Below are 27,199 nucleotides of genomic sequence, written 5' to 3'. Positions count from 1 at the left end.
AAATACTGGAGACCTCTGAGCTGCTGTAGAGGATCGTTTTGGTATACTAAATCGTCGAAAAGAATTACGTAAAGAAGAAAAGTGTCTACCTGAGCCTGTCCGTGAGAAAAACTGCTGCAGGGTCGGTGGGAGAGTACCTAAAAAAGCAGAATGCGCTAAATAAAGAGTACTTTTACCTATAATATGATCCAGCGGAGCTATTCCAGTATCATTATAAAGATCAGAGGAAGGGTAAAGCCGAGGGAGAAGAAAAGTAGCCTTCATTGCCCTATTCTGGGCTCTTTGAAGTGAGTAGAGAAGAGATTTATTAGTATTGCCACAGACAGAGCAGCAATAAGAAAGGTAAGGATAAATAAAAGCATATTAAAGAGAAACCATAATATCAGCAGGAAGAAATGAGTTAATCCGGTGCAACATTGAAGACTGGCGGAGGATTAAGGAAGGAGTTATATGCGGTTTAAAAGAAAGAAAACAGTCAAGATACACACCAAGAAATTTCACCATAGTAGCTTGTGGTATAATATCATTCCCAAAAGTCAGGGTGATTGGCTCCTGTACGTCTCTCATACGGTAAGGAGTTCTAAAGTTGACAATGGCAGTCTTTCGGCTGTTAAGAGCCATACCATTTGACCAGCACCAATCCTTTACTTTATCAAGAAGACCTTGAGCTATAGAAGTGGCAGATGGCAGGTCCACCGCAGCAATGAAAAAGTTACTGTCATCAGCAAAAAGAACAGGGTGAACATGGGGATGAAGACCATCAACAAGATCATTAATGTAGATTAGAAACAAAAGTGGTCCAAGCACAGAGGTCCAAGCATATATATATATATATATATATATATATATATATATATATATATATATATATATATATATATATATATATATATATATATATATATATATATATATATATATATATATATATATATATGTATGTATATTTTATATGGTATCTTTTGATTAGTTGTCTTATTAACCGTAAAAGGGTTTTTGTTATCACCATAGGTGATATAACGAAATAGCGAAAAACAAACTTGTAGCACATACGTTGATTACATGTTTTTAATGATTACAATGACACCTTCCCCTGCCTTTTCAAAAATAGTAGGTGGGGGATAAACGTTGCTATAAGCTGATAATAAGCTAAGAATATATAATGCTTGTATCTCTTTATGTTTCGATATTCATTTGAAATCTTGGTTATAAATTAAGCTTAAATTGTCTTCTTATTCTTCTACTAGCTATAGCTTTTCTTTCTTTATCCTTATCTTTTAGGCAGTCAAAGGTTATCATCATGCATTAATCTCTGTAATTAAATACCTCCAGAAGATAGATGTCTTAGACCCTTTGGGAAGAAGTCCACTTGAACTGGCTTGTACTGAAGGTAAAAAGAACAAACTTACCCTACATTTAGACAATTGTGATTACTCACACACTTTGGAAGTTACCCGTCAGATTTAAATCATATTTCGTCCTTACTTTAAGGGTCCCTGATTCGATCCCGGGTTTCGGCAAATAATTTTTGTCCTGTGGTGGCGCAGTGGATTTGACCTTAGCTTGGTAATACGGGACCCAGAGATCAAATCACGCTGCAGGAATGCACTGCAGGGCCGACGCAGGGACCTTAGTAGTCAAGAAGCGTCGTTAATTCTTAAATAATAATAATAATATTGCGTTTAAGCAGTTTTACTATGCCAAAGTTTCGCTGTTAAATTCATTATAAGCTGAAACGGAAGCTAACATTAAAAAAAATTGTTTGTGGGAAGATCTCCTGTTATGTAATGCTTAAAAGAAACACATGATTCTTTTAAAGTGTAAACTTCTGTCTTTTTCTACTCAAACCAATGGCTATGTTTGTGCTAATTGCATTTGAAAGAAGTTAGTTTGGACAGTTTGACATTTTGCTGCATTATCTAAGGGCTGGACAGACATAACCTTGACGTTTTCAGAGCGTAAACGTGCACATGCTAAACTGTCTTTTGTTGAAAATAGTTGTGTCTTTTTAACAAGAGCAAAATAGCCGACATCCCTAACTTTTGTCGTCTTCCACCGTTTGCTTCACTCGCTATGAGTGACAGCTCGGATCTTTGAACCTTGTACACTTGAAGTCATGACGTCAGACTTCTGTTTTTTTAGTTTGGTTTCTTTTTGTGTTTTTATTTTTGTTTTTATATAGCCTCTGTCCATTCTCATGGTTAAAAAAAAAGCGAATTGCGTCTGAGGCATCATCATCATTGTTTCCCCAGTAGGGGCAATCTAGTAAAAAATGAACCGCGGCCCATAGTAACCAAAAATGTAAAAACGCGTTAAAAAAAAATTCTATCGAAATAATTGTCATTTTTAGCTGATTTAGAAATATTAACTATTATTTCTAGTGTTCTTAATGGTAAAATGTTATTCTGAAAACAGATTTATAGAACTTCGAAAAATAGCCCGAAAACGCTTGAAATGGCGTCGGATCGAAAAGCACAGAATTGGTATCGTCATTGCCAAAGACCTTATACAGGAAACCGCCTCACTTTGAACATCAAAGAAAATCACTTATTTTTTTTATAGGTAGCACTGATATGTCCGTTTTTTTTTTTTTTTTTTTTCATTCTTTGTCTTTTTTTCTCACTGCTAGCGGGACGCCGGAACAACATAAAGAGATTTTTAGGCTCATTTAAATGGAAGTCGCAATATCTAGTGTCTCTTTGAATTACAAAGTATAATTTCATTCTTTACTTTGGATTTCGATGACAGGTTTGTAGAAGGTATCCAATCATTGTCATAACAGGATTTTAAAGAGTAGATAAATCTCTTCTAGTTTTTCTTTTTTTTTTCTGTAGGTTTTAGTGTCAAAGCAAACCTTCTTAGAACCTAATTTGGTCAAGTAAATGCTGAAGGGTACTGAAGTGCAATTTTTCCGATTAAACGCAGGAGTAGACTGTTTGGTTCATTTGTGTTTCCTTTTCCTGTTCTCCCTGAAGTGTATAAAGGAGTTAGGGAATCGTTTTGAATTAAGTCGTCTCGTAGTTTTGATCTTCTTGGAAGTTTTGGCTCTTATAATGAATATTGCCATTCCGTTTTTTATTATAAATGATTTTACTAATAAAACAAAATTCGTAGAATTTTTCTTTTCAGAATTTCTACTATTTAGCTGAATTTATTTTCCAAAAAACCGTTATTTGGGAGTAGTAGAGGGCACTTATTCATCTTTTATTAATTATTTTTCAGGCTATAGCGAATGTGTGAGTGAACTATTGCGAAGGTCAGCTCAAGTTACAAATGGCAAACGAAGTGCCTTACATATCACGGCTTTTTTAGGAAGAGCTGATATTTTGAATATGATTCTCATGGCCTCTGGAGAGAATGCTGACGTCCGTGATGCCAATGAAAGGTAAACTGGATGTTTTGTTGCAAAACCTGCCTGTCTTTCCTAGCCTTTGTGTAACAAACGATACTAAAAGGAACAGAAAACAAGTCATATAATCGTCAAACTTGAAATGTACAGTAATTACTGTGAACGAAAAACTGAAATTGTGAATAAAAAACGTTAAGAAATTAAAACTGTCCAGTCGAATTTAACACAAACATAAGTAACGACGAATCAAAGTGGACATCAAACCATTTATACCCACTAAAGGCTAGATTGTCTTTACTTTTTACTTTAAACAAAATTTATTTAGACAGTTTTCCTTTTATCCATTATAGCAGTGAAAAATCAAAAAAATGCTACAAAATCTGGTAATCCTTTCTTTTTGTATATACTAGCCAGAAATAGAAGATAATAAAAACATATAATGGTCAAACTGGAAATGAACAGTAATTACTATATATGAAAAGCTGAAACTGTGATAAAAGCGGAATATACGAATTAAAAAATGTATAGAAAACAAAACAAATAGTCGAGTAGAACTTAACACAAACATAAGTCACAACGAATAAAATGGACATAAACCCTTTATACCCGCTAAAGGCTAGTGTGTCTTTACCTTTTACTTGAAACAAAATGTATTAAAACAGTTTTCCTTTTATCATTATAGTAGTGAAAAATTAAAAAGTGCTACAAGTTGCTGTAATTCTTTCTTTTTGTATATACTTGCCAAAGAACTTGTCGGAAGGCTGGCATAAAGAAGATAGAACCGTAACGTGTACTCTTTCGTGATGATCGGATAAAAATTAGCCCCTCTTAACGTAAAATACTACAGGGTTTACTGCTGATAATGAATAATCGGATAAATTTATTTGGAAAGTACATCGTCATTATTTCAGCATTTCAAAAATCATTTTTTGGAATGTCTCTTAATAAGATATACTGTTGCTACTACTACTAACAACTCACCGCAGTACCAAGCCGCCTGGGGTCAACACAGCAACGCACGCTTCTCCTCCCTCCCAATCTGTTAAAAAGCTCCCTCTTTAAACCTTCCCGGGAAGTTCCTATATCCCTTAAATCTTTCTTTATAACATCTTCCCACACCGACCACGGACGACCTGCTTTCCGTTTTGCCCTAGACATTTGGCTGTAATGGACAATCTTCGGCAATCTGTCATCCTTCATCCGCAGAACGTGCGCTAACCATCTCAACCTTTCTCTCATTATAGCCCTAGAAAGTGGGATTGAACCTCACTTTTCGTTCAGCCTACTGTTTGAAATACTGTCAGTCAGCTGGGTGCCCAGAACGATCCTTAAATGATTTCTCTGGAAAACATTTAGCAAATCTTCATCCGCTTTTTGGAGCAGCCATGCTTCAGAACCATATTTGACCACTGTCATCACTGTAGCTTCCACTATTCTAATCTTGGTTTGAAGACTTATCTTCCTATTCTTTCAAACTTTTTTTTAATTGTTAAAAAAAACACCATGTCTCTTGGCTACTTCTAACATCTTCACTGCTCCTACCGTCTTTAGTAATAATGCTACCAAGGTAAGTGAAGCTGTCCACCTGATGTATCTTTTCGTTACCCACTTTTCATCTTCTCTGATTCCTAGCCTTAGCGACTTAGTCTTCTAAACATTAATTTTCAAACCTATTCTAGCACCCTGAACTCGCAGAACCTCTGAAAGTGCATTCATTTTGCTCACACTTTCATTTAGAATGATTAAATCATCAGCATAATCTAAGTCAAGGAGAGTTTTTCCTCCCCATTTCATTCGGTGCTCTCCCATTGCCTTTCTCGCTCTGCTTAAGACAAAGTCCATCAAAATGATCCATATAAAGGGGGATAGACACAACCGTGCTCAACTCCTTATTTAATACGTAACCAGCTGCTAACCTCATTTCCTACGTTAACCGCAGAAGTGTTATTCTCATACAGAGCACTAATCACTTATGTGTCGGGTATACTATAAAAGGATATCTGAGAATTAAATTCCTTTTGTCATATATTTTCACACTCCTGTAGTATACCTTGCCCTCCTCCAAATTATGAAACCTAAAACCACTAGTGGAAGCACATAGCGAAAAATTCCCCCTCTCCCCCGCCTTTAATTGAATTATTTATCCATATACGCGGACATTTTAGGCTATTATCGATTTTTCGCCACAAATGCAAATTTTATCCGAAAAAGAATATGTTTTCAACATTGTTGAAGAAAACCTTTTCTTCGGGTTTGAATTCACAAACTTGTGATTTAGAGTGCTATAAATAATATGCTGTACTTACTAACTTAGCATGTCCTGTTATATGGATTACACCTTTTGTGCATTAAGTAAAAGGAAACTTTCCGAAAAAGAAGTTTTCGAAAGAAAAGTAAAGGTCATGTTAAACCTAAGATCAGAAGAAATAGAAACTTACAATAACTCAAACTCAAAAAGACCAGAGTCTAGTGGAAGCACATAGCGAAAAATTCCCCCTCGCCCCCGCCTTTAATTGAATTATTTATCCATATACGCGGACATTTTAGGCTATTATCGATTTTTCGCCACAAATGCAAATTTTATCCGAAAAAGAATATATTTTCAACATTGTTGGAGAAAACCTTTTCTTCGGGCCTGAATTCACAAACTTGTGATTTAGAGTGCTATAAATAATATGCTGTACTTACTAACTTAGCATGTCCTGTTATATGGATTACACCTTTTGTGCATTAAGTAAAAGAAAACTTTCCGAAAAAGAAGTTTTCGAAAGAAAAGTAAAGGTCATGTTGAACCTAAGATCAGAAGAAATAGAAACTTACAATAACTCAAACTCAAAAAGACCAGAGTCTAGTGGAAGCACATAGCGAAAAATTCCCCCCTCGCCCCCGCCTTTAATTGAATTATTTATCCATATACGCGGACATTTTAGGTTATTATCGATTTTTCGCCACAAATGCAAATTTTATCCGAAAAAGAATATATTTTCAACGTTGTTGGAGAAAACCTTTTCTTCGGGCCTGAATTCACAAACTTGTGATTTAGAGTGCTATAAATAATATGCTGTACTTGCTAACTTAGCATGCCCTGTTATATGGATTACACCTTTTGTGCATTAAGTAAAAGAAAACTTTCCGAAAAAGAAGTTTTCGAAAGAAAAGTAAAGGTCATGTTAAACCTAAGATCAGAAGAAATAGAAACTTACAATAACTCAAACTCAAAAAGACCAGAAAATCTTTTCTTCGGGCCTGAATTCACAAACTTGTGATTTAGAGTGTTATAAATAATATGCTGTACCGACTAACTTTGCAAGTCCTGTTATGTCGATTACACTTTTGTGTATTAAGTAAAAGAAAACTTTCCGAAAAAGAAGCTTTCGAAAGAAAAGTAAAGGTCATGTTGAACCTAAGGTCAGAAGAAATAGAAACCTACAATAGCTCAAACTCAAAAAGACCAGAAATTACTGTTAAAGAATAAATGAAACCCAAAACGAACAGAAATTAAATAAACAACCATAGCAAAAAAACATACAACATGTACTAATATAAATGAATAAATAAATCTTAAAGCAAATAAAGCTTGAGTTGAATATGCAAATCAAGCTTAAAACGTACAAAAATATCTTGCTATTGAGGTATAAATGAAACGCAAAACAAACAGAAATCAAATAAATTATCAGAACAAACAAACATACAATAGCTACGAATATAAACAAGTAAATAAACTTAAAGCGAGTGAAACAAATTGAATATGCAGATCCAGCTTAAAACGAACAGAAATCTCTACAAGCAAGAGTTTGGATTGTGCCTCCTTCTCTCACTCTAAAAGTCTAAAACCTACTGCATCATTGGCGCTTTACTGAAAACTATGTGTGTTTTGAACAGTCATGGAAAGTACAAATAAAATCAAACTGAAAGTTTGATGCATAATGCTATTAATTATCGAAAGGCCATCAGTTGAAGGTTTTATTTCAGTTCACTTTTATTTTCATTTTCAATGCTGCAATAACTGGAAAAGAAAATATTTGTAACTTAATTCGTTTACAGTGAAGCACCAATAACGCAGTAGGGTTTACACTTTTACAGTTAGGGAAGAAGGCAGCATCCAAACTCTTGTTTATAGTGAAGCTATATTTTTTTTAGTAGTCTTGGAAAGAACTAATAAAATTAAAATGAGTATTAGATATATAATTATTTTAATTGCTGAGAGTTCATCAGTTCAAAATTTAATTTTAATGTAATTTTTGTGTTTATTTTCAATTTTGTAATAAGTAAAAAAGACAATATTTGTAACATAATTCGTTTTAAGTAAATGCCACTGATGCGGTAGATTTTAGACTTTTACAGTTAGAGAATTATGTAAAATCCAAACTCTTGTTTTTTGAGATTTTTGTTCGCTTCAAGCTTGATTTGCATATTCAGTTAGGTTTCACTCAATTTAAGATTTATTTACTCATTTATATTAGTACCTATTGCATATGTTTGCTATGATTGTTTATTTAACTTCTGTTCGTTTGGGTTTCATTTATACTTCAGTAACAAAATATATTTGTTCGTTTTAAGCTTGATTTGCATATTCAACTTAAGCTTTAATCGTTTTAAGATTTATTTGTCCATTTGTATTAGTACCTGCTGTATGTTTTTTGCTATGATTGCTTATTTAATTTCTATTTGTTTTGGGTTTCATTTATTCTTTTATAGTAATTTCTGGTCTTTTCAGTTTGAGTTATTCCAGGTGTCTATTTCTTCTGATATTAAGTTTAATATGGCCTTTACTTTTCTTTTGAAAACTTCTTTTTCGGAAAGTTATTTTCTTAATTGATTTTTGTTTGTTTTGATTGCCACGAGTTACAAGTTTTCAAAATTCTCTATTTCAAAATAATTTTAAATAAATTGTCAAAAATAAATTAACAGTTTTGGCAAGAACTAATAAAGTTACACTGAATATTTGATATATAATGATATTAATTGCTGAAAGCTCACCAACTCAAGTTTTTGTTTCGCCCAGGGCCGAATTCAAAGCTTTGTTATCTGATTGTTGGACTATTTCAAAGAAAATGGCTATCTCAAAACCATTGGATGTATTTAGGGAAAAGAGGGTGTAGGGGAAAGGGGGAGGGGGTGGGGGTTAGATGCCCTCCGATCACTTTTGACTCTTAAAAAGATGATTCAAATCAAATGAGCAACCTCTGTACTTTATACGATCACCCTTTACATAGAAATCTTATATTCCCGGGGGCATGATTTAAAACACTTGCCACTGGGCTCTGGGGTGTTTTGTCCACCCCAGAGTTTTTCTTATCTTACCCTTGAATTTAGATAAAAAATTTGTCGAATGCATTTGGGGAAAATGGACGTGGGTGCTAATTGCCCTCTGATCACTTTTAACTCCTAAAAAGGGCGCTATAACTTCCGATTTCCAATCAAACGAGGCCCTTCGGAGCTTATACGACTATCCCTCCCATATGAAGCCCCTCTGGGGAAAAATTTTTAGCCTTATGGCTTTGAATTTGGTTGGGGGAGTTTTGTTGCTATCGGATCACTTGAATCTTAAAAAGGGAACTAGAACTTTCAATTTTAAATCACTTCAGTCCCCTCCGAAGTTTATACGACCACTTTTCTGCTTGTATGCCCCCAGCACATAAGTTACAACCCTTTCTTCGAGTTTAGAGGGGGGGGGGGGTATGTTGTCCCGAATTTTTGTCGTTTGATCTTTGGACTATTTCAAACAAAATGGCTATCTCAAAATTTTGGTCGGATGCATTTTTGGAAAAGAAGGTAAGAGGGGGGGGGTTCATTTTTGACGGCTCTTAAAAAAGTAAATAGAAACTCCACTTCCCAATCAAATGATCCACCTCTGATGTTTATACGACCATCCCTTACATAAAAGCTTTTCTGCCCCCGGGGCATAACTTATAACACTTCCCCCAGGCTCTGGGGGCTTTTGTTGAGTTTTTGCTATTTAATCTTTAAACTATTTTGAACAAATGGCTATTTCAAAATTTTGATCAGATTCATTTGGGGGGAAAGGGGCCTTGGGGGGGGAGGGGGGCTAGTTACCTTACGATAACTTTTTATTCTTAAAAGGGCCACTAGAAATTCTGATTTACAATCGAATGAGCCCCCTCCGAAGTTTATGCTACCATCCCTTCCATAAAAAGCATTATATGCCCCCGGGGTATAATTTGCAACACTTGCCCCAGTTTCTGGTGGACTATATTATCCCAGGAGTCTTTGTTATATAACCTTTGGTCTTTTTTGAACAAAATTGCTATGTAAAAATTACGATCGGACACACTTGTGGAACAGAGGGTCGCAAGGGGGGGGGGGGTGCCCGAAGTTTTTTTACCCCGAAGTTTTTTTATCCCGAAGTTTTTTTTTTGTCTGATCTTTAGACTATTTTAAACAAACTGGCAATCTCAAAATTTCGATTGGATGCATTAAGGGAAAAGAGAGTGTTTGGGGGGATAGATACCCTCTGATCCCTTTTGACTCATAAAAAGGTAACCAGAACCTTCAATTTTCAATCAAATGAGCCACCTCTGAAGTTTGTGTGACTTATCCTTACATAAAAGCCTTATATGCCCCCGGGTTATAACTTAAAACACTTGCCCCCGGGCTCTGGGGGTATTTGTCGATCCAGGAGTTTTTTTTTATTATCTGATGTTACAACTATTTATAATCTTTCTATCTCTTTTGACTCTTTAAAAGTGAACTAGAACTTTCAATTTTCAATCAAATTGAGCCCTCTCTGGAGTTTATACAAGCATCCCTTCTACAAGAACAATAGATACTCCCAGGGCATAACCCACAACACCTGCTTACGGGCCCTGGGGGGTTGTGTTGACCCTGGAGTAATTATTATCTGATGTTTGAAATATTTTTAACAAAATTGCTATCTCAAAATTTTCATCAGATGTGTTTGGGGAAAAAGGGTTTTGGGGGGCTCGTTGCCCTCCGATCTCTGAGCTAGAACTTTTAATTTTCAATCAACGGAGTCCTCTCTGAAGTTTATATGAACATTCCTTCTATAAGAACCATATAGGCCCCAGGGCATAACTTACAGCACCTGCCCCCTGGCTCTGAAGTTGTGTCGACTTGGGTTTGGGGAAAAAAGTGCGGGGGGGGGGGGTTAGTTGCCCTCCGATCACCTTTAAGTCATAAAAAGTGCACTAGAACTTCCAATTTCCTAGGAACTAGGACTTTCAATTTCTAGTCATTTTGGTCCCCTCCGAAGTTATACAACCACATTTTCCCGTAAAAACTTAATACGCCCCTGATGCATAGCTTATAACACTTGCCCACTGGCTCAAGGGGGTTTGTGTCAAACCCAGAGTCTTTGTTATTTTATCTTTAAACTATTTTGAACAAAATGGCTATCTCAAAATTTTGAACGGGTGCGTTTGGTAAAAAGAGGGGGGGTATATGCCCGACAATCACTTTTGATGACTCTTAAAAAGGTAAATAGAAATTTCAATATCCATTCAGATGAGCCACCTCTTATTGAGCCACCTGTTTATGCGACCACCCCTTACATAAAACCTTATCTGCCCTCCGGCATAACTTACAATACTTCTCCGGGGCTCTGGGGGAGTTGTGTTTACTCCTGACTTTTGTTATTGGATCTTTAAACTATTTTGGACAAAATGGCTGTCTCAGAATTTTTATCAGATGCATTTGGGGGAAAAGGGGCCTTAGGGGGGGCTTGTTGCCCTCCGATCACTTTTGACTCTTAAAAAGGGCACTAAAAATTCCGATTTACAATTGAATAGGCCCCCTCCGAAGTTTATGCTACCATTCCTTCCACAAATACCTTATACGCCCCCGGGGTATAATTTACAACACTTGCCCTTAGGTTCTGATGGGCTGTGTTATCCCTGGAGTCTTTGTTATATAATCTATGGCCTATTTTGAACAAAATGGCTATATAAAAAATTCGATTGGACGCATTTGGGAACAAGAGGATTGGTGGGGGGGGGGGGTTGTTTGCGCCAGATCACTTTTGACTCTTAAAATGGGAATTAGAACTTTCAGTTTCTAATCATTTGAGTCCTCTCCGAGACTTAAAGGGCCACTTCTTCCATAAAAACTTTCTACGCCCCAAGGACAAAACTTACAACGCCTATCCCAGGGTCCCGGGGGGTTGTGTCGACCCAGGAGTTTCTATTATCTGATGTTGGAACTATTCTTAACAAAATTATAATCTCAAATTTTTATCGGATGGTTTTGGGAAGAAAAGACGATGGGGGGGGGCTAGTTGCCCTCCGATCACTTTTGAGTCTTAAAAAGGGCACTACAACTTCCGATTTCCAATCGAGGATAAAAATTCTGATGGCTTTAGGAAAACAATCAATAATAATAAAACATTGGAGCCGTATGACCTTTACTATAGGCAACGCTAAGGCGTTGCCTCTGATGTTTTGACGCACAAAAAACACACTGTTAGAAATACACATGGGTTTCAATAGACCACAAATGCCACTTTAAGTTTAACTTGTTACACGACTTTGTTTCTGCTTGTTTTAGGCTTTAATAATACTTTACCACTCTTTGAATGGGAAGCTTGTTTTTGCTTAATGGCATAAAAAAGCTGCAATAATCCGCTAAAGTTATTCTTACAGTAGATGAAGACAATATGGTGGAATCCATAAATTGCGATAGAAAGTTGAGGCTCCTTGAATATCTTTCCCCCATCTTCCACCGCCAACCCTTTTATAGAAATTTAGTTGCGTTTTAGTCCGATCAGCTTTAAACTTAACCCTTTCATGGCGTGGGACTACAATTGGAATCACACTCTTTGCTGCAGCAAAAGTGCTATCTAGTTATAAGAAATTGAATCGTAAATTATACCATCAGATAGCGGACATCGAGTTCTTTTGAATGAATACCCATTTAGACGCACAAACATCTTTTGGGTTTTACCCGTGTCATTTCAGTTGTTTGTTTTGTAATTGAAGGAACTCCTGAAGGTAAGGGAAATATTTTATTTTTTATTTTCTTGGATTAGAGTGTTACAGTTAAAGAAAAAATATGGACAGATAAAGATAGATTAGAATATCAATTAAGACTAGTCATTTGAGGTGGGGGATCTCTGGTTTACCGGTAGGGCCATTCATTTGTCTTGATCCCATAAGGCATCAACCGGCCATGAAGGTAAAACAAACGTTTTAATAGTCGGTTTTGTGTTGTGGGGGTTATCATTTTGTTCGTATGTTTTTGATTATTTCTTTGTAACCTTAGAATTTTTAGTTGTGGTAGCTTTGTAGTTGTGGTACCTAGTTTGTGACTTTTAGTGATTATTTTTCAAAAAACAAGTGATTTTTCCCTGATTCTGGTTTACTGAAAGCTAAGAAAACTAAACGTTATCAAAGTAATGACTTAAAGCAAAATGTCTGGATGCAGAAAAGCAAAAAAGCTGGATTCTTTTCTGTTGTTTTATTATCTGTGTTCTGAATCTGATGAAAGACATAAAGATATAGTGTTTGATATAGAGAAAGCTAAGAAAACCCAAACAATTCTTTGGTCTAAGAAACCATACTTATCCAAATATTTGGTCAAATTTGATGGAGACCGGCCTGATATTTGTAAATTTCAATAGAAATGATAAATATTACAACTACTTTTTTATTGACATGCATTTTATCAAACAACAATGTAAATTAATTTCAACAATAATTAATGATTTTTTTTTTTTTTTAGTGCTATCATGTCAAAGAGGGAGGAAAGATTATTCAGAAGCCAGACTACACGAAATGCGAACCACATCTTTTCACGGGACGAAGCTGTTCAGTATATTCTTGAACCAGATGGAAAACTGTCTGATCTGGAAATAGAAGACGATGAGGACCTTGACCATGAGGAAGATGATAACGGTCCTGACTGGAACCCCCCTGTCGGCCCCTCCCTTGAATACAACGTCGATGAAGATGAATTACCTTTATCGTCGCTGACTCACGTACACATCGTCAACCGAAGTGCATCTCCACCACCATCCACTTTGGTTGCCTCTCTCATTAGTGACCCATCTACCTCTGGTACAGCAACACCTTTCCAATCTTCATCTTCCAGAGAATTTCGATGGAGAAAACAAAACTTTGAATCACCCAATGTAGTCTGGAATTCTTCTCTTCCTCCACCTCCTCCGGAAGTTCCAACCCCTATTGAATATTTCAAGCAGATGTTTGACGATGACATGGTCAAAGGCCTTGTTTTTCAGTCCAATTTTTATGCGACGCAGAAGGAGCGTGTCCAACTGAAAGTCACCAATAAAGAGATGGGACAGTTCCTGGGAATCCATATGCTCATAGGGATAATAAAACAGCCCACAATGTCTCAACACTGGAATAGAGCTACAAGGTTTCCCCTCATTGCAGATGTCATGCCCAGAGACAGTTTCAAAACCCTTCGAAGATTTTTTCATGCAAACGATAACCGTCTTGGTGTTCCAAAAGGTCAAGACGGCTATAACTTTCTTTTTAAACTTCGGCCGGTTATAGACGGACTACGAGCAAATATAACAAAAATCCCTGCAGAGGAAAGGCAGAGTATTGACGAGCAAATGGTCCCTTTTAAGGGAAGGCCAAGGTTCAAGCAATACCTCAAGGACAAACCCCACTCCTGGGGAATCACGATATTCAGTCGTGCAGGGGCCAGCGGAATCATCTACGACTTTGAGGTCTATACTGGGAAAGGTTCGGTTCCGGCTACTGAGCTTGGTCAGGGAGAAGAGGTTGTGCTCAGACTAGCAGAGACGATTCCAAGAAACAAAAACTGCAAGGTATTTTTTGACAATTTTTACACAAGTATACCACTGATTCGCGAGCTCCTTTTACACGGGATTCATTCAGCTGGCACCGTCAGGACAAACAAACTGAAAGGTTGCAATATCGAAGCTGACGATGTACTGAAAAAAAAGGGATGAGGAAGTTTTGACTACAGAGCTGAGACCAATGGCGGTATAGTGGTTACGAAGTGGTTCGACAACAAGAGCGTCTGCACTGCTTCATCATTTGTCGGCGCCAAACCTTCAGACAACTGCAAACGCTTGGACCGTAATTTGAAGAAGTACTTCGACGTTGTTCGTCCCCTGTGTATTGCTAGGTACAACAAATTCATGGGTGGTGTTGACCTCAGTGACATGCTCATTGAGCTGTACAGGATAGATATCCTTGAAAAAAAATGGTATATGCGTCTCTTTGACTATTTCTTGGTTCTTTCAGTCGTCAACGCATGGTTGCTTTATCAGCGTCATATGGATCAGCACGGCCGAACCCACAATAAGAGCCTCTTACACTTCAAGAGCGAAATCGCCAACTACCTTACTTCTACAAATGATGGAACTCAAAAGCCTCGTGGAAGACCCCTCAGAGACCAAGACTGTTCCACTCCAAAAAGACCAAAGCTTGTCAAACCAAAGCCATACGATAGTGTTCGCTATGACGGCATCCAGCATCGGCCCGAGGCAGTGGCTGATAAGAAACGATGTCGGCTCTGCTCTGCTTATGGTCGAATCCAGTGTTCAAAGTGTCAGGTTTCATTGTGTCTGGTGAAGAACAGAAACTGTTTTAAATCTTTCATACCCAATAACTATTTTGTATTTCATCTTCTTTGAATTGGCATTAAAAATGAATTTCCATTTTAGATTATTATATGGATTTAGTGGCATTTGACAGCGGAAGATGTCAATTGGAGTCATGATTGTAGGTCTGGAATGAATGAATGAAACTGAAATTTTGTTTCAAATTTATCATATGTGAGGTCATTTAAGGCTAAAATCTGAAAATGGATTTTTTTTCTTTAGCTCTATCATAACTCCGTCCTGAAAGGGTAAAGGTAAAAGTACTTTGGCTTATTATGATCTTAAAAAACGTGCACCCATTCTGTGAACATAACACGTAAGTACTCAGAAACTCTTTCAGCTTATGGGGTAAGTACCTTGAGCCGGAGGAATGGATCTTTAGTGGTGTATGTTACTTCCAAACCTCCTACCATCCGTGCAGAACGTAACCAGATGTGTTGGAAATTGGGTGGACACATTGCTACAGTCAAACTGCAGTTCAAACGTTTATTCATCCACACAATTTTCTGTTGTTTTTCTTCAGTTTTACATATTATGCGACATCTGTTTTTATTTGTTTTAGTGTTTAATATCGTTCTTTACTTTTCATTGGAAAACCATTTATTCATATTTTTCTTTTCAGTAATCACTCTAAAAAAGAGCTGTCCACGCGAAAAAGAAATAAGTTAATTGTCTAAGAAAACAGAGAAAAGGAATAAAAATGTAAATGAGCTATAATGTACTTATAATAATGTAATACTTTAATGTTAACAAACATTTTAAAATCATTTAATTAATTGTTTGATTACTTCGGATTATCATCTGAAAACGTTGATCCATACTCGTCGTCCACCCAATATCGTGGATAATTGAGAGTTTACTGGGTTGCCGAACGGTACAATTAAAAGAATACCACATAGAACTTACAACTCCATACAACTCCATGGCGTACTGATTTGCACCATCAGTACGTCAGCTTTAACTGAAAAAAAGCTTATGGCTCAAAATTTGTAAAGGTTCTGTTAATGGATTTCCATTATACATTTATATTCAAACTGGAACTGTATCTCGATTATATACTAGCGATTATTGAAAACATTTTGATCAGGGTTACAAATGTTCGTCAAGATGGATCAGAAAGAGCTTAATTCTGTTGACAGTGCTTTTAATTTTCAAGTTTTCCTTTTTTACAAAATACAATTTTTGCTACAAGTCATTTTCGGTTTTATTATTTTATTATTTCGTTTGTTATTGTTTTATCATAATTATTAAAACAAAATAACTGTCAAAACAGTTCGCTGTAATCCCTCACTGACCTCAAATAACCATTGAAAAAATTAATCAAGTGATAAATTAGAACTGATAATTAAAATACATTTTTTCCTTAACTTTATTTCTAAAATCTTCGAACTTTTTTATTTATTAATTGTGTTATCATTATTATTCCACAATTTTACTCTTTGATAAAAAAAGAAGAACTTTGACTTTGCAATGATGGCAATTGGACATGGTAGCTTTTTCCTCTCGCGGGTATCATAACTGTGGCAGTCAGACCTTATATGTACTGTGCTGTACTGTGTAATATGAACTGTTTACTATTCTATTTGAAGCCTGAATCATGTTTGTTTCAGGACCCCTTTGATGCTAAGCATGCTGAAAGGTCACTCAGTTTGTGGTCAGATTCTTATCAGGTTCAAAGCAAATGTCAATTCTACGGATAATTTTGGCAGAACACCTCTTTTCTATGCAGTAAGTACAGAACGATATTCTACCTATTGCATTACCAAGACATTACCAAGATATATGTATCTTGGTTTCAGGGTGTTCGAATTTCTTTTTCAGTTTTCAATTTCAAGCATCATACATAATAAAATACCATTTGTCAGTGGTTCAATGCTCAGCAGAAAAAAGAGCACAGAGCCTCCTTTGTGCTTCTCGAGAATGACTAAAGGGTTCAGCAAATGGTAAGAATCGTAATAAAAGCAACAGCCATGTTAGACTAAATATACTAATTTAGTGGCTCAATGGTCTGAGTAATAAACTAAGGGCCCCTTGCCAGTGGCTCAATAATCAGCAAAAATAAGGCCATCAACCTCTCATCTGCTCTTGGGAATGACTACAGTAAAAACTAAATGATAAGAATAGAAAATTACCAGCAACAATGGACTAAAACGCTAAATCCTTTAAAGGAAAAAACGAACAAATATTCGCGGGTGATCCTGTCATCTATAAATGCAAATCTATTAAAATAAAAAAAAAAGGTGGATGGATAAAAGAGAGAGAAAAAAGATAAATTAAGATTGGTCTCTTATTTTTCTGCAATTGATTTTAATGTTGTAACGTAACAACGGTAATTCTGCTATGATTACTTAGCTGAGATTGAGCTTTGTAGAAACACATTTTTAAGTTTGATCTGTCGATTTTTTCTAGATTGAAAAGGGGTTGAAATCATGTGAGAACGAGAAACATTTTTCAATTAATAAGCAAGTTCTCTTAGCAAGTTCTCCCTTCTCTTACAATTCTGGCTTGGTGAATTAATAGATGTAAAACTGCTTAAATCGGTGATATAAGCGTCTTGTCCTTTCGGTGCAAATAACAGCCATAAGCTTGTCGCAAAATCTTTTGTTTTTCAGTGAAGATCAATCGAAAGTATAGGATAGCCAAACCTGTTATTCAAGAAGATATTTTTAACTTATTTTAAACCGATCATGCAATTGAAGGGAAACTCAGGTTAAAATATGCAAACGATGGAATAATGTTTTCTTATAAACCTGTCCTGACTTGTTTTCACAACGAATTTGCTCTCTGATGTTATCTTTTAGCGAAAAATAGCAAAATTTTTGGATTTATTCCGAGCCAGCCTAAATTTATAATTAAAACTAAAATAATGTTGACTCGAAATAGGCATAATACTCTCGGAAACAATTCTGATTATGATAGTCGACCTCGTTGTCTCAAAAACCTTCCAACCTCTGAAAATATGAGCCTGAGGACATAATATGCAGTAAAGGATTATTTTAAGCAATAACTAGAAAGATTCAATTGAAGGAGTTGATTCATTTACATTAGCTTAAAGGAACGGGAGTCAATTGATCATTCCTAAGGGAGGAGGCTGGAAAGTACATTGTAACCTCCTCAGTTTTTCATGAGAGGTCCTTCAAGAAACCTGAAAGGAGCTATTAATCCCCTAATCCTCCTTCATTTGAAGGAAAATTTTTACACTAAGCGTTAATATCACTCTTGTTGTGTAAACACTTTTAATGGGAAATAGAGGTTTAAACTACCTTGCCCTGCTGCAGAGAGAGGAATTGAGAAAAAGATCAACATTGTAAATAGTACCTTGAAAATTTTGCAAGGTGTATCCTGCAATGTCTTTTTGGCATATCTAACCCCTCTCGTGGAATTTTTCCAGTGGCTGGGGGACTTCTTTTTGTGAGGATACTGTGTCGAAGCAATTGTCATAAAAAAAGACGTTTAAGAGGCTTATCCAAACGAAAACAAATATGTGGTACCCGTCTTGTACAGTAAAATAGATTCCGCCTCTAAAAGCTGCTTTTTTTCGGCAATTTCGTCCTGTACAAAGTTTAGCTGAAATCATGACAATATGTCAGACTTCCAAAATTTCAGTTTTCGGGATTGAAAGGCTTTGTAAGGCCCAATAAATTTCCAGGAAATACTTCTACACTATGTTGTGTTTGTTCGTACTTTATTTTCAAGTCAAAAATTGTCTTGCTATTGAGAAATTAAAAACAAACCGAAGTTTAACAAAATAAGCAAGCATTTCCTCGTAGAAGTAAACTCAAAACTTAAACGGACACAAATTGCCCTATATGTGAGGGAGGTTTCCGTCCCTCTTAAACCCTCCGCTCTTTATAAATCTGTGATCTGTGATAGGAGGGATCTTTATAAATCTGTAAAGTCTAATTCGCGCTTTAATGAAAACATGCAAGAATTTAACAAATTTAGCTGGTTGGGATTATGGGTTTTAGTTTATCTATCGTCTTTCAAAATATTGAAGGTAACAATTTTATTGTGTATTGCAAACAAACCTAAATGAAAGTATTGTTGTAATGAAACACTAGGATTTAGTGACAAGAGTGGAAGGATTAAGTGGGTGGTAGCCTTTCTCATTTTCAAAATCTTTGTTAGTTTTAAGTTTCAACTTCCCTGTGCTCATATGATTTTTGTTTTTATCCAAAACCCAAAAAAGCTGGGAATTAAAATAGAATTTCTGATAAGCTAAAACATATCTTTTAGAATCATTTTTGCACTGAATTTAAAAATTTAACCATAATATTGCTAACGATTTGCGTGATGATTGAAAAAAAAATTTTTGAATTTTAACTAAAAAAAATTAACTAAAAGCCTTTAAACGCTCTTACCTAAAAATTGTGACTTGAACTTATCTTATCAATTAAAGTTTATCATCATCACTTCTAAGTCCCTCCAAGTTTATGGCATTAAGTATTAAATACATTGACAGTAATTGTTTTTGGAAAATTAGACAACCTATTATAATTAGTGTGAGAGTACGTTCAGGGTTGTATACTCTCCAGACTTATGGTACTTGTCGCAAGTCCCAAAGCCTATACATCGAATTATAAAACAGAAAACCTGATGCACTGCCGTCACAAATGAACTATAAGGGATGAACAAAATATCAACTAATCGTTTAAAAATTTGAGTTAACCAATTTTTGCTTTAATGTACAAAAGACTTATTATACTGAAGAGTCTCTTGATAACTCTAAAATAACATGAGAGTTCAGGGTAATTCTATAGCTAATTAATATAACTAATAACTAATAATATAACTAATTAATAACCAATTAATACAGTAAGACTCATTGATTCCTATTTTTAACCAAACTTGGTGATTAAAAATAATAATCATTGAGAACGCTCTAGGAAACGTAAAATAAGGGTAGTCTCTAATCAGTTTTAAAGTGAAATTCGTGAGTCATTGGGCCAAGAGCAACCTAATGCACACAAAATTGTTTGTGGGCACGGGCTCCCTGAAATAGAGTGGAAGTGGTCCTAAAAATTCTCTTTGACTGGCTCAAAGCTTATATGCTTAAGTCATTGGGCTAAGAGAACCCCAATACAGAAAGCTAAATAGAAAGAAAAAATAATGGTTCTCCCGAAGATGGCGCCTGACAAAGAACCATAATAAAATTATTCTTAGTGACTGGGAACCTGAGACCCTAAGTCCCTGGATCATGGGTCGTGCCCTAATGGTGTCCCAAAGAGGACCAGTTTTTTCCTGTCAGCTTAAAACTTATGCCCTTGAGTCCTTGACCAATGATAATTCCAAAATGGAAAAGAAAAAATTGACAAGAAAACTTGATTCTGCATACAAAGAGGGCTTCTGAAAGGGCCAAAATTTCGTTTTTTAGTTGGTGCATGGTCCTCCTAAATATGGATCCGAATATGATCCAAAAAAACCTTTTCATTCTACTAGCTTGAAACTTTTTTGGCCAAAAAAACGTGCTGTGCCTAATCCGTTTGAAACTCACAGCTGCAAGTCCCTGGAACAATGGGAACGATAAGAAAAAGGAATAAGAAATTACCTTTGCAGCGACGTCCACGCTAAAATGGATTCTAAAGGGGCCAAATTTTTGGGCTTGGCTCAAAACATATATCCTTAAGTCTTTTGATCAAGAGAACCTTCATTCACGAAAAAGAACAGAATATCGGTTCCCCTGAAAAACGTTCACAAATTACTTTTTTTTTTCTCTGAACCACTTTGAACATATACCCCTAAGCTCTTGGACCAAGAAAACCCTCTTGCACAGAAAAAAGCTTCGGATGGGTGTATGATCCCGAAAAAAATTCGTTTGAGGGCATGTTTCTTTTTTTCTGAGCAGCTATTGGTCCAAGAGGATTCAAACACACGAGAAAAGATAGAACGAAAAAAGATTGGTGCCCCCCCCCCCCAAAAAAAAAAAAACTTAAAAATAAATTATCCGAATTAGTTTACATTCGTAAGAACTTGTTTAAGCTAAGAACTCTTTTGACTTCCTAAATTTTATATTAGAGGTCCTTCAAAATATCTGGAGTCGGCAAGTAACCACTTAGTCTTCCTTCATTTGAATGGATATATATGAATGGATAATGGATATATGTTAATTAAATGGATATATATATTGCGGAAACAATTTTAAGGAAGAGTAGAGGATTACACGACCCTACTTTGCTGCAGAGAGAGGAATAGGGAAGAAGATCAACATTGTTCGGGAACACCCCCACCTGCCTTGAAAAACTGAAAACTATAGCTCAAAAATGCTCTGTTTTGAATTTCTAACTTCTCGTTAACTTAGAAATATGTTTAAGGGAGTGGGGACTTTTTTTTGTTAGATGATTGTGCCGTAGCAATTGTCATAGAAAAAGAACCTACAAGCCTCACCTAGATGAAAGAATAATGTTCTGGTGTCTTTTTTGTGCACTAGAAAGAAAACCGCCACCGTAAGCTGCCGTTTTCCGGCAATTTCGTTCCGTAGAAAGTTTAGTTGAACTCATGTCATAAATCCAAAATTCAGTTTGCGATATCAGAAAATCTTATAAGGCCCAGTAACTTCCAGGGACATGCTTACACGTTATGTTGCGTTTATTCTTACAATTTTTAAATCAAATATTTTTTATTATTGAGAAACTAAAAACAACAGATGTTAAAACAAAATAAAAAACCTTTTCCTGAAGAATGAAATCAACACATAAAACGAAGACGAAGGTAAACTTGCGCAAATAGCGTCGCTCATGTCATATTTGTTCTCCTGACTGCTCTATACAAAATTTCATCAATCTCTGTAGTTCTTCAAAAAAATGCTTTTAGGGCTATGAGGCATGTCCCTTATCAGGTTCATTCAAATGAGGGGGGGTTGCAGAATTGTCAAAGTGGCAAATTATAGACATATTCAGTAAAAACATTGAAAAAGAAAAAAAAATGGTCCCCGTATGTAAAGTATTTGTCTCTTATTTAAACTGTGCATTTTCAGACTAACCAGCTTGTATATTTTAAAGAGTGATAGACCCAGAATCACTGAATTTTCGGGAACTAGCTCAAATGTCAATTACTGAACATCTCTGAAAGTTTCAATTAATCCAGCTACTTTCTTTAAAATGCATTGAAGACAGTTTGTCTGAAATTTGATTTGTTTATCCTGAACACTTATAAAGGAATTTATTTTCAGTAAGCATTTTTTAATTCATTTTATCTATAGTTTATCAAGTATTTCGATTGTGGTGTTTTTATCACCTTTAAAAGTTGTTCCCTTTTTCAGGTACAAAGTGGCGACCTTGCCTGTGTTAGAATTTTATTATCTCATTCGGCCAACATTTTGCACAAAGAAAAAGAAGGAAAAACCGCACTAACTTTAGCTGCTGCACTAGGCTTTAGCGATATTATTCAGACTCTCCTTGAGTATGGTCAAGAGTACTTAGAATTACCAAACATCCAAGACAAGGAAGGTTTTACAGCAATGCATTGGGCCTCTTATAAAGGTTTGTTTTCTTTTTCTCATTTCCGTTTTGTGTATTTCTAAAAAATATGATAAAACTGGATCGTTACTATTTAATTTTTTCCTTCGTTTTGAATCCCAAAATTTCAAACATTAAAAATGCGTGTCAGATGCATCGTACTAGAACTTTTTTTAGGAGGAAGGGGGATACCCTTAAATATTCTCACGATTGAAATTCTTATTTTTTGACAAAATTGTGAATGTTTCTTTTCCAAAACAAAGATATTTGTCGTAAACCAATTTCTGAGAACTCCTTACCGATCTCCCTATTTAAAAATTTTTTTGTTTATTTCGTGAACAGTTAAATTTTTTTATCATTATTCTATGTTCATAGAAGTTCTGTTGGAAAAGTTGCCTCATCAAATGTAATATACTCATGCGCTATCTGTTTTCTCTATTTTGGTTTTGCTAACCTCCTGCATGACATCCCTAAGTAGAGGTATTTGCACATCAGCTTTTCTGTCAGATATTTTTCCGGTACATTTTTGTTCTAATCTCATTCTAGGCTCATTTTATAAGAGACAAAATGTGCTAATAATCCGATATTTTTGCATGAATTCATTTTTGTTTTGGTTTATGGTGGCTTTTGTTAGTTGCTTTGTTATTTATCGGTGTTTCATTTAATTATATTTTTGGTGTGCATGTTCAAGATTGTGCTCATCTAAGGGTTTGAAAAAAGCAAATACTGAGTTATCTGAATTTATGTTCTTGTTCATTCGAGCTACTTTTCATTGGCTGCTCCAGCAATTGCTCTGTGGTTGAATATAGCAAGTCAGGATTATACATCAGTGATATTTTAATTATTTTTATTGTTATTGTTGCTCTTTATTCTTCATCTCGCTAGCAATTTAGTTCCTTCGTAATTAACAAACAACCCACGAGTTTGGTGGTTGATCAGTTGCAATTTTTTTTTTTTTTTTAGGTCAAGGTAATTGTCTTCAGGTTCTTTGTTCGCAACGTGGTTTAATCCTTGGTGGTAATAGTTTTTCACCAATTCACTGTGCCCTGTAAGTATCATATTTTCTTACTTTATTAAATATTTAATGTAGAAAATAAATATAGCTGTTGGACAAGTTGCCAAATTATCATGGTCAAACCGTCAGATGCGCCTATTTTGGACTAAGCAGAAGTAGCTGTATTTACACTTAGAATAAATTATTAGTGTAGCCATTGTGCTCGGTAAGTGTTTTGATTCTTGGCTGAGTCTTGTCAATCCCAGTCGGACCTCATTTTGAAATTCCAGCTTATTCCTGGCTTTTGTCTTGCAGAAGAGTTGAAAATACACTATCGCAGGGGGTAAGTATAAGTAAATGGAAACAGTATTCGAAAAGAAACTATAGAATCTTTGCAATATGAATAACGTATCGTAAATCAATCGTGACGGTTTTTCTTGAAATTTATCACTCTGAGAGGAGTCATTTCGTAGGTCTAAAAATTCGCAGTGCACTTCGTCGCGAACGTCGTCAACATCCAAGGATACATGACATTTCTGACTATATGTTTAAACTATACCTGCATCTTGTTGAAAGAATTCTGTAAAATAGCGTTGAATTCCAGATACAGGGGCTTAGAAGGAGCTGTTAGTTTTGTCCCTTGGATTGTCTACGATTCATGTTTCCAGTCCTTCCTTTTTGGTGGAATGGTGTTCATACATGGTAACCTCTTCAAGATTTACTTTACGGCTCCAATTTAGTAGCTTTACTGTGAAAACTTGGAAGTTAAAAGTAGCATTGCATGAACGGAGCTTTTCTGAGGTCATTGCTTGGGCAAATTCTCTCTAAAGCTCTGGGGCAGTTCTGAGGCACCCACTAAAACCGACAACATGCAAGACTTACTCTTACTTTTTTTGCTGTCAATAAGGGGAAAAAATAGGTTGTACAGACCAAGATTCTTACGGAAAAACAGACATATATTTAAAGCTTACTAGTCCTTAAAAACATGGGATTTCATTCATTCTTCTAATAATAAAGGTAGTTCATTCCTGATGGGAAGCAGTGGGGCACAGGCAAACAAAAGGCTTTTAGCTCGCTCAACAACTATTTATGGTTGTTGGTGTCAAGACTACCTCGCTTTCTGCCAATTCTAACTTAAAAAAAAACATCTTAAAACTACCTACCTTGCCTTAGTAAAGACTCGATTTTTGTATCTCGGACGACGGCAGAACTTATTAGCATTACCAATATACTTAAAAAGGGTGCTTTCAAACGGACGAACGGGTCATCCATAAACTTTTTAAGGGTTGTAATTGTTTTGACTGCAGATGCCTCTGGTACACATGAAGAACATTGCTTTACCATTGCATCAATCCCGAGAACCTTTGAGTCGGCTATTATCACCACCTTGCATAAAGGTGGCGACTCACTTGAAAATTTTCAAAGTTGATAGGAAGGTATCTGTGTAACATTTGAGTGTTCTCTGTTGGTAAAAGATTGTTTTTCTCTATTTCTCTCTCCGTCCCATTTTCGGAGTTGCATAAAAACCACTCGAATGAGCACGCATTATTAATTGTTAACCTAGATAATAATTAAATTTGAGCTGTCATCTTTCTTGATATAAAGAAGGTATTTGACACAATTTTCTGCTCTATTTTGTAGTTTAAGCGTGATAACTGTGGAATTAGAGTTTTATTGAGAAATTTACACATCACCAGTGAATTTCTAGGTTATGCACTCAGTTTTTGGTGGTAGTGATAATGTTTCTACTGATGTGGCCCAGTCAAATGCTGTTGGTAAGCCCAAGGACTCAGGTCTGGGTCCTTTCTTCCTCATTTACGTTAATAACATTTCTAGTACTCTGAAAGATTTCAGAATAGCATAGCTAATTGCTGATGACACTACTTGCAGCGTTGAAGCTAATAATTACCAGGTTAAGTCTCCTACGAGAGTGCCTATGAGCTTATTGCCTATGACATTGCCTCTTTCTCAATTGCTTGATTCTTTTCGATGATTTTGGTTGATCTTTATCAAAGAAACAGTCTGCATTCAACGAGATATTAACTGGGTATTTTTCGTATAGACTGTGTCCATCACTGTTCCACTAATTTTGGTTCTAATCCTTGTCAGTCTCTAATCAAATGGGAGTGATCTAGGTTTAGTTTAAGTAATTGTCTATTTAGAATTTTGATTTCGCTGGATGATAAAGAAATTGTTCGTCTTTCCCATCCGTTGTTGAAAAATAATATGCTAGGTTACTCTGCTTGATTTTTGTTAAAGGTTAATTCTATCTTATCTATAGCTCTATACTAAATTTAGAAAAAAAAATCAAGTGAAAGTAAAGAGCGACAATGAAACTTGAAATTAATAGAAATTATCCATATATTAGGAGACTGCCGCCACCTCAACCCGCCACTTTTTGGGGTGAAGTTTAACTTGTGCTTAACTGAATAAAAATTATCCCGTGTTTGAGGGGGATGCTGCCTCTCCCCTTTAACCTCTCCTGTCCATGCTGAAGTTTGACTTTTTGCCCCCAATGTTATGACAACGACTATTTAGTGAGAATTGGATTAGGGTAATTTCTCAACAATAGGGAAGCTTATTGATGCGCATCTCCTTCAAACCATAAAATTTTCTATTCCCTTAGCATCCATATTACTTGCTTAGTTCGAATATGTCATTCCAAATGAGAGGATACCGGAGACTCAACCCGTCTCTAGATTGATCGAAGAATCTCTGGCAAAGATTTGGAAAATCTGTCCAAAAAATTTCCCTTTGATGGGTTTGCACACCCGCTCCCTCCAAAAAAGGCTCAATGACCTTCCACCCTTCCCCTATAGTTATTTTGCAGCAATGCAATGCTTTAAAACCGATAGTAATACTGTGTATATGTTTTACATAATAGACCTTCTTTGTATATTGACTCTGTTTAGGTTTGGGAACAAATGCGGCACCACTTGACATTATTACTTGTATTATGTTAGGATCTGAGAGGGAATTCATATAGCTTTTTGATTGTTCAAAATCGATATGTAATCTTAGAATTTTTCGGAGATAATATTTTGGCACTATTCAGGCCAAAATTTCTGTTTAGCGGCGCAGAATAGTAGGAATAAGTATTTTGCTCTGCTAAAATCTGGATCTTAATGGCTGTCTAAAAAAGAACGCTAAAACGTTTAATTTCCGTTTAAGTGAACCCTCTCCAGATATTCTATGACTACTTCTTTAATAGGATCACCTCCTGAAAAAAAAGAAAACACACAAATAAACACGCACCTGCATTTCTCGGAAAAAAATATAAAACATCTTGTTTTTGAACAGAGGAATCCGAAACCTCCATAATAAGGTTTTTGGAAATGATGAATATTGTGTTGCAATTTTCATCGAGATTGCGCCTCTTTTATGGACTTTTCCCAGTTTTCTTAAATTACGCAAGTTTTCAAAGGATTGTAATGTTTTCTGGATGATTTCAAAATTGATGAATTATACAATTTTGGAATCACTGTAAAAAGGAGATTTTTTATATAGTTATTATCAAAATTCCGTATTATTAGTGTATCGGGTACTACAGACAAACGTCGTTTCTTACTTACAATTCCTTACTACTATTTCTTGGATTTTTTGGGGGAGGGGGTGGCTAGTTTGCTTTGTTCTTTTTCTCTTATGTTTTACCGAAGGTGTTTTACTCTGCGATTTTTTTAGAGTCTTTGAGTATTTGTTCGAAAGTAGTAAATTGTATAATCTTCTTTCCCCTTTTTGTTTATTTATTTATTATTATTGTTATTAGGCTGTGCATTTTTTTAGTTCCTTCGCTGAGGGCATATGATTTCATTTAGTTTATATTTTTT

At 35.7% G+C, this 27,199-nt stretch overlaps 1 protein-coding gene across 1 annotated transcript in view; it reads left to right on the top strand.

The window, feature by feature from the left end:
* Window positions 1-27,199, top strand: part of LOC136027290 (serine/threonine-protein phosphatase 6 regulatory ankyrin repeat subunit A-like) — a 117,799-nt gene that overhangs the window by 70,474 nt on the left and 20,126 nt on the right. Inside the window, exons 11-15 of the mRNA XM_065704388.1 lie at window positions 1,282-1,390; window positions 3,223-3,385; window positions 16,535-16,652; window positions 22,183-22,402; window positions 23,342-23,426. Coding sequence (XP_065560460.1) covers window positions 1,282-1,390; window positions 3,223-3,385; window positions 16,535-16,652; window positions 22,183-22,402; window positions 23,342-23,426 — 695 coding nt within the window. The remainder of the gene's footprint in view (window positions 1-1,281; window positions 1,391-3,222; window positions 3,386-16,534; window positions 16,653-22,182; window positions 22,403-23,341; window positions 23,427-27,199) is intronic.

This window comes from Artemia franciscana, chromosome 5, assembly GCF_032884065.1.
Source record: "Artemia franciscana chromosome 5, ASM3288406v1, whole genome shotgun sequence".
In the NCBI taxonomy this organism is placed as follows: domain Eukaryota; kingdom Metazoa; phylum Arthropoda; class Branchiopoda; order Anostraca; family Artemiidae; genus Artemia; species Artemia franciscana.
The sequence above is the reverse complement of the archived record's forward strand: the minus strand, read 5'-3'. Positions and strand labels throughout refer to the sequence as shown.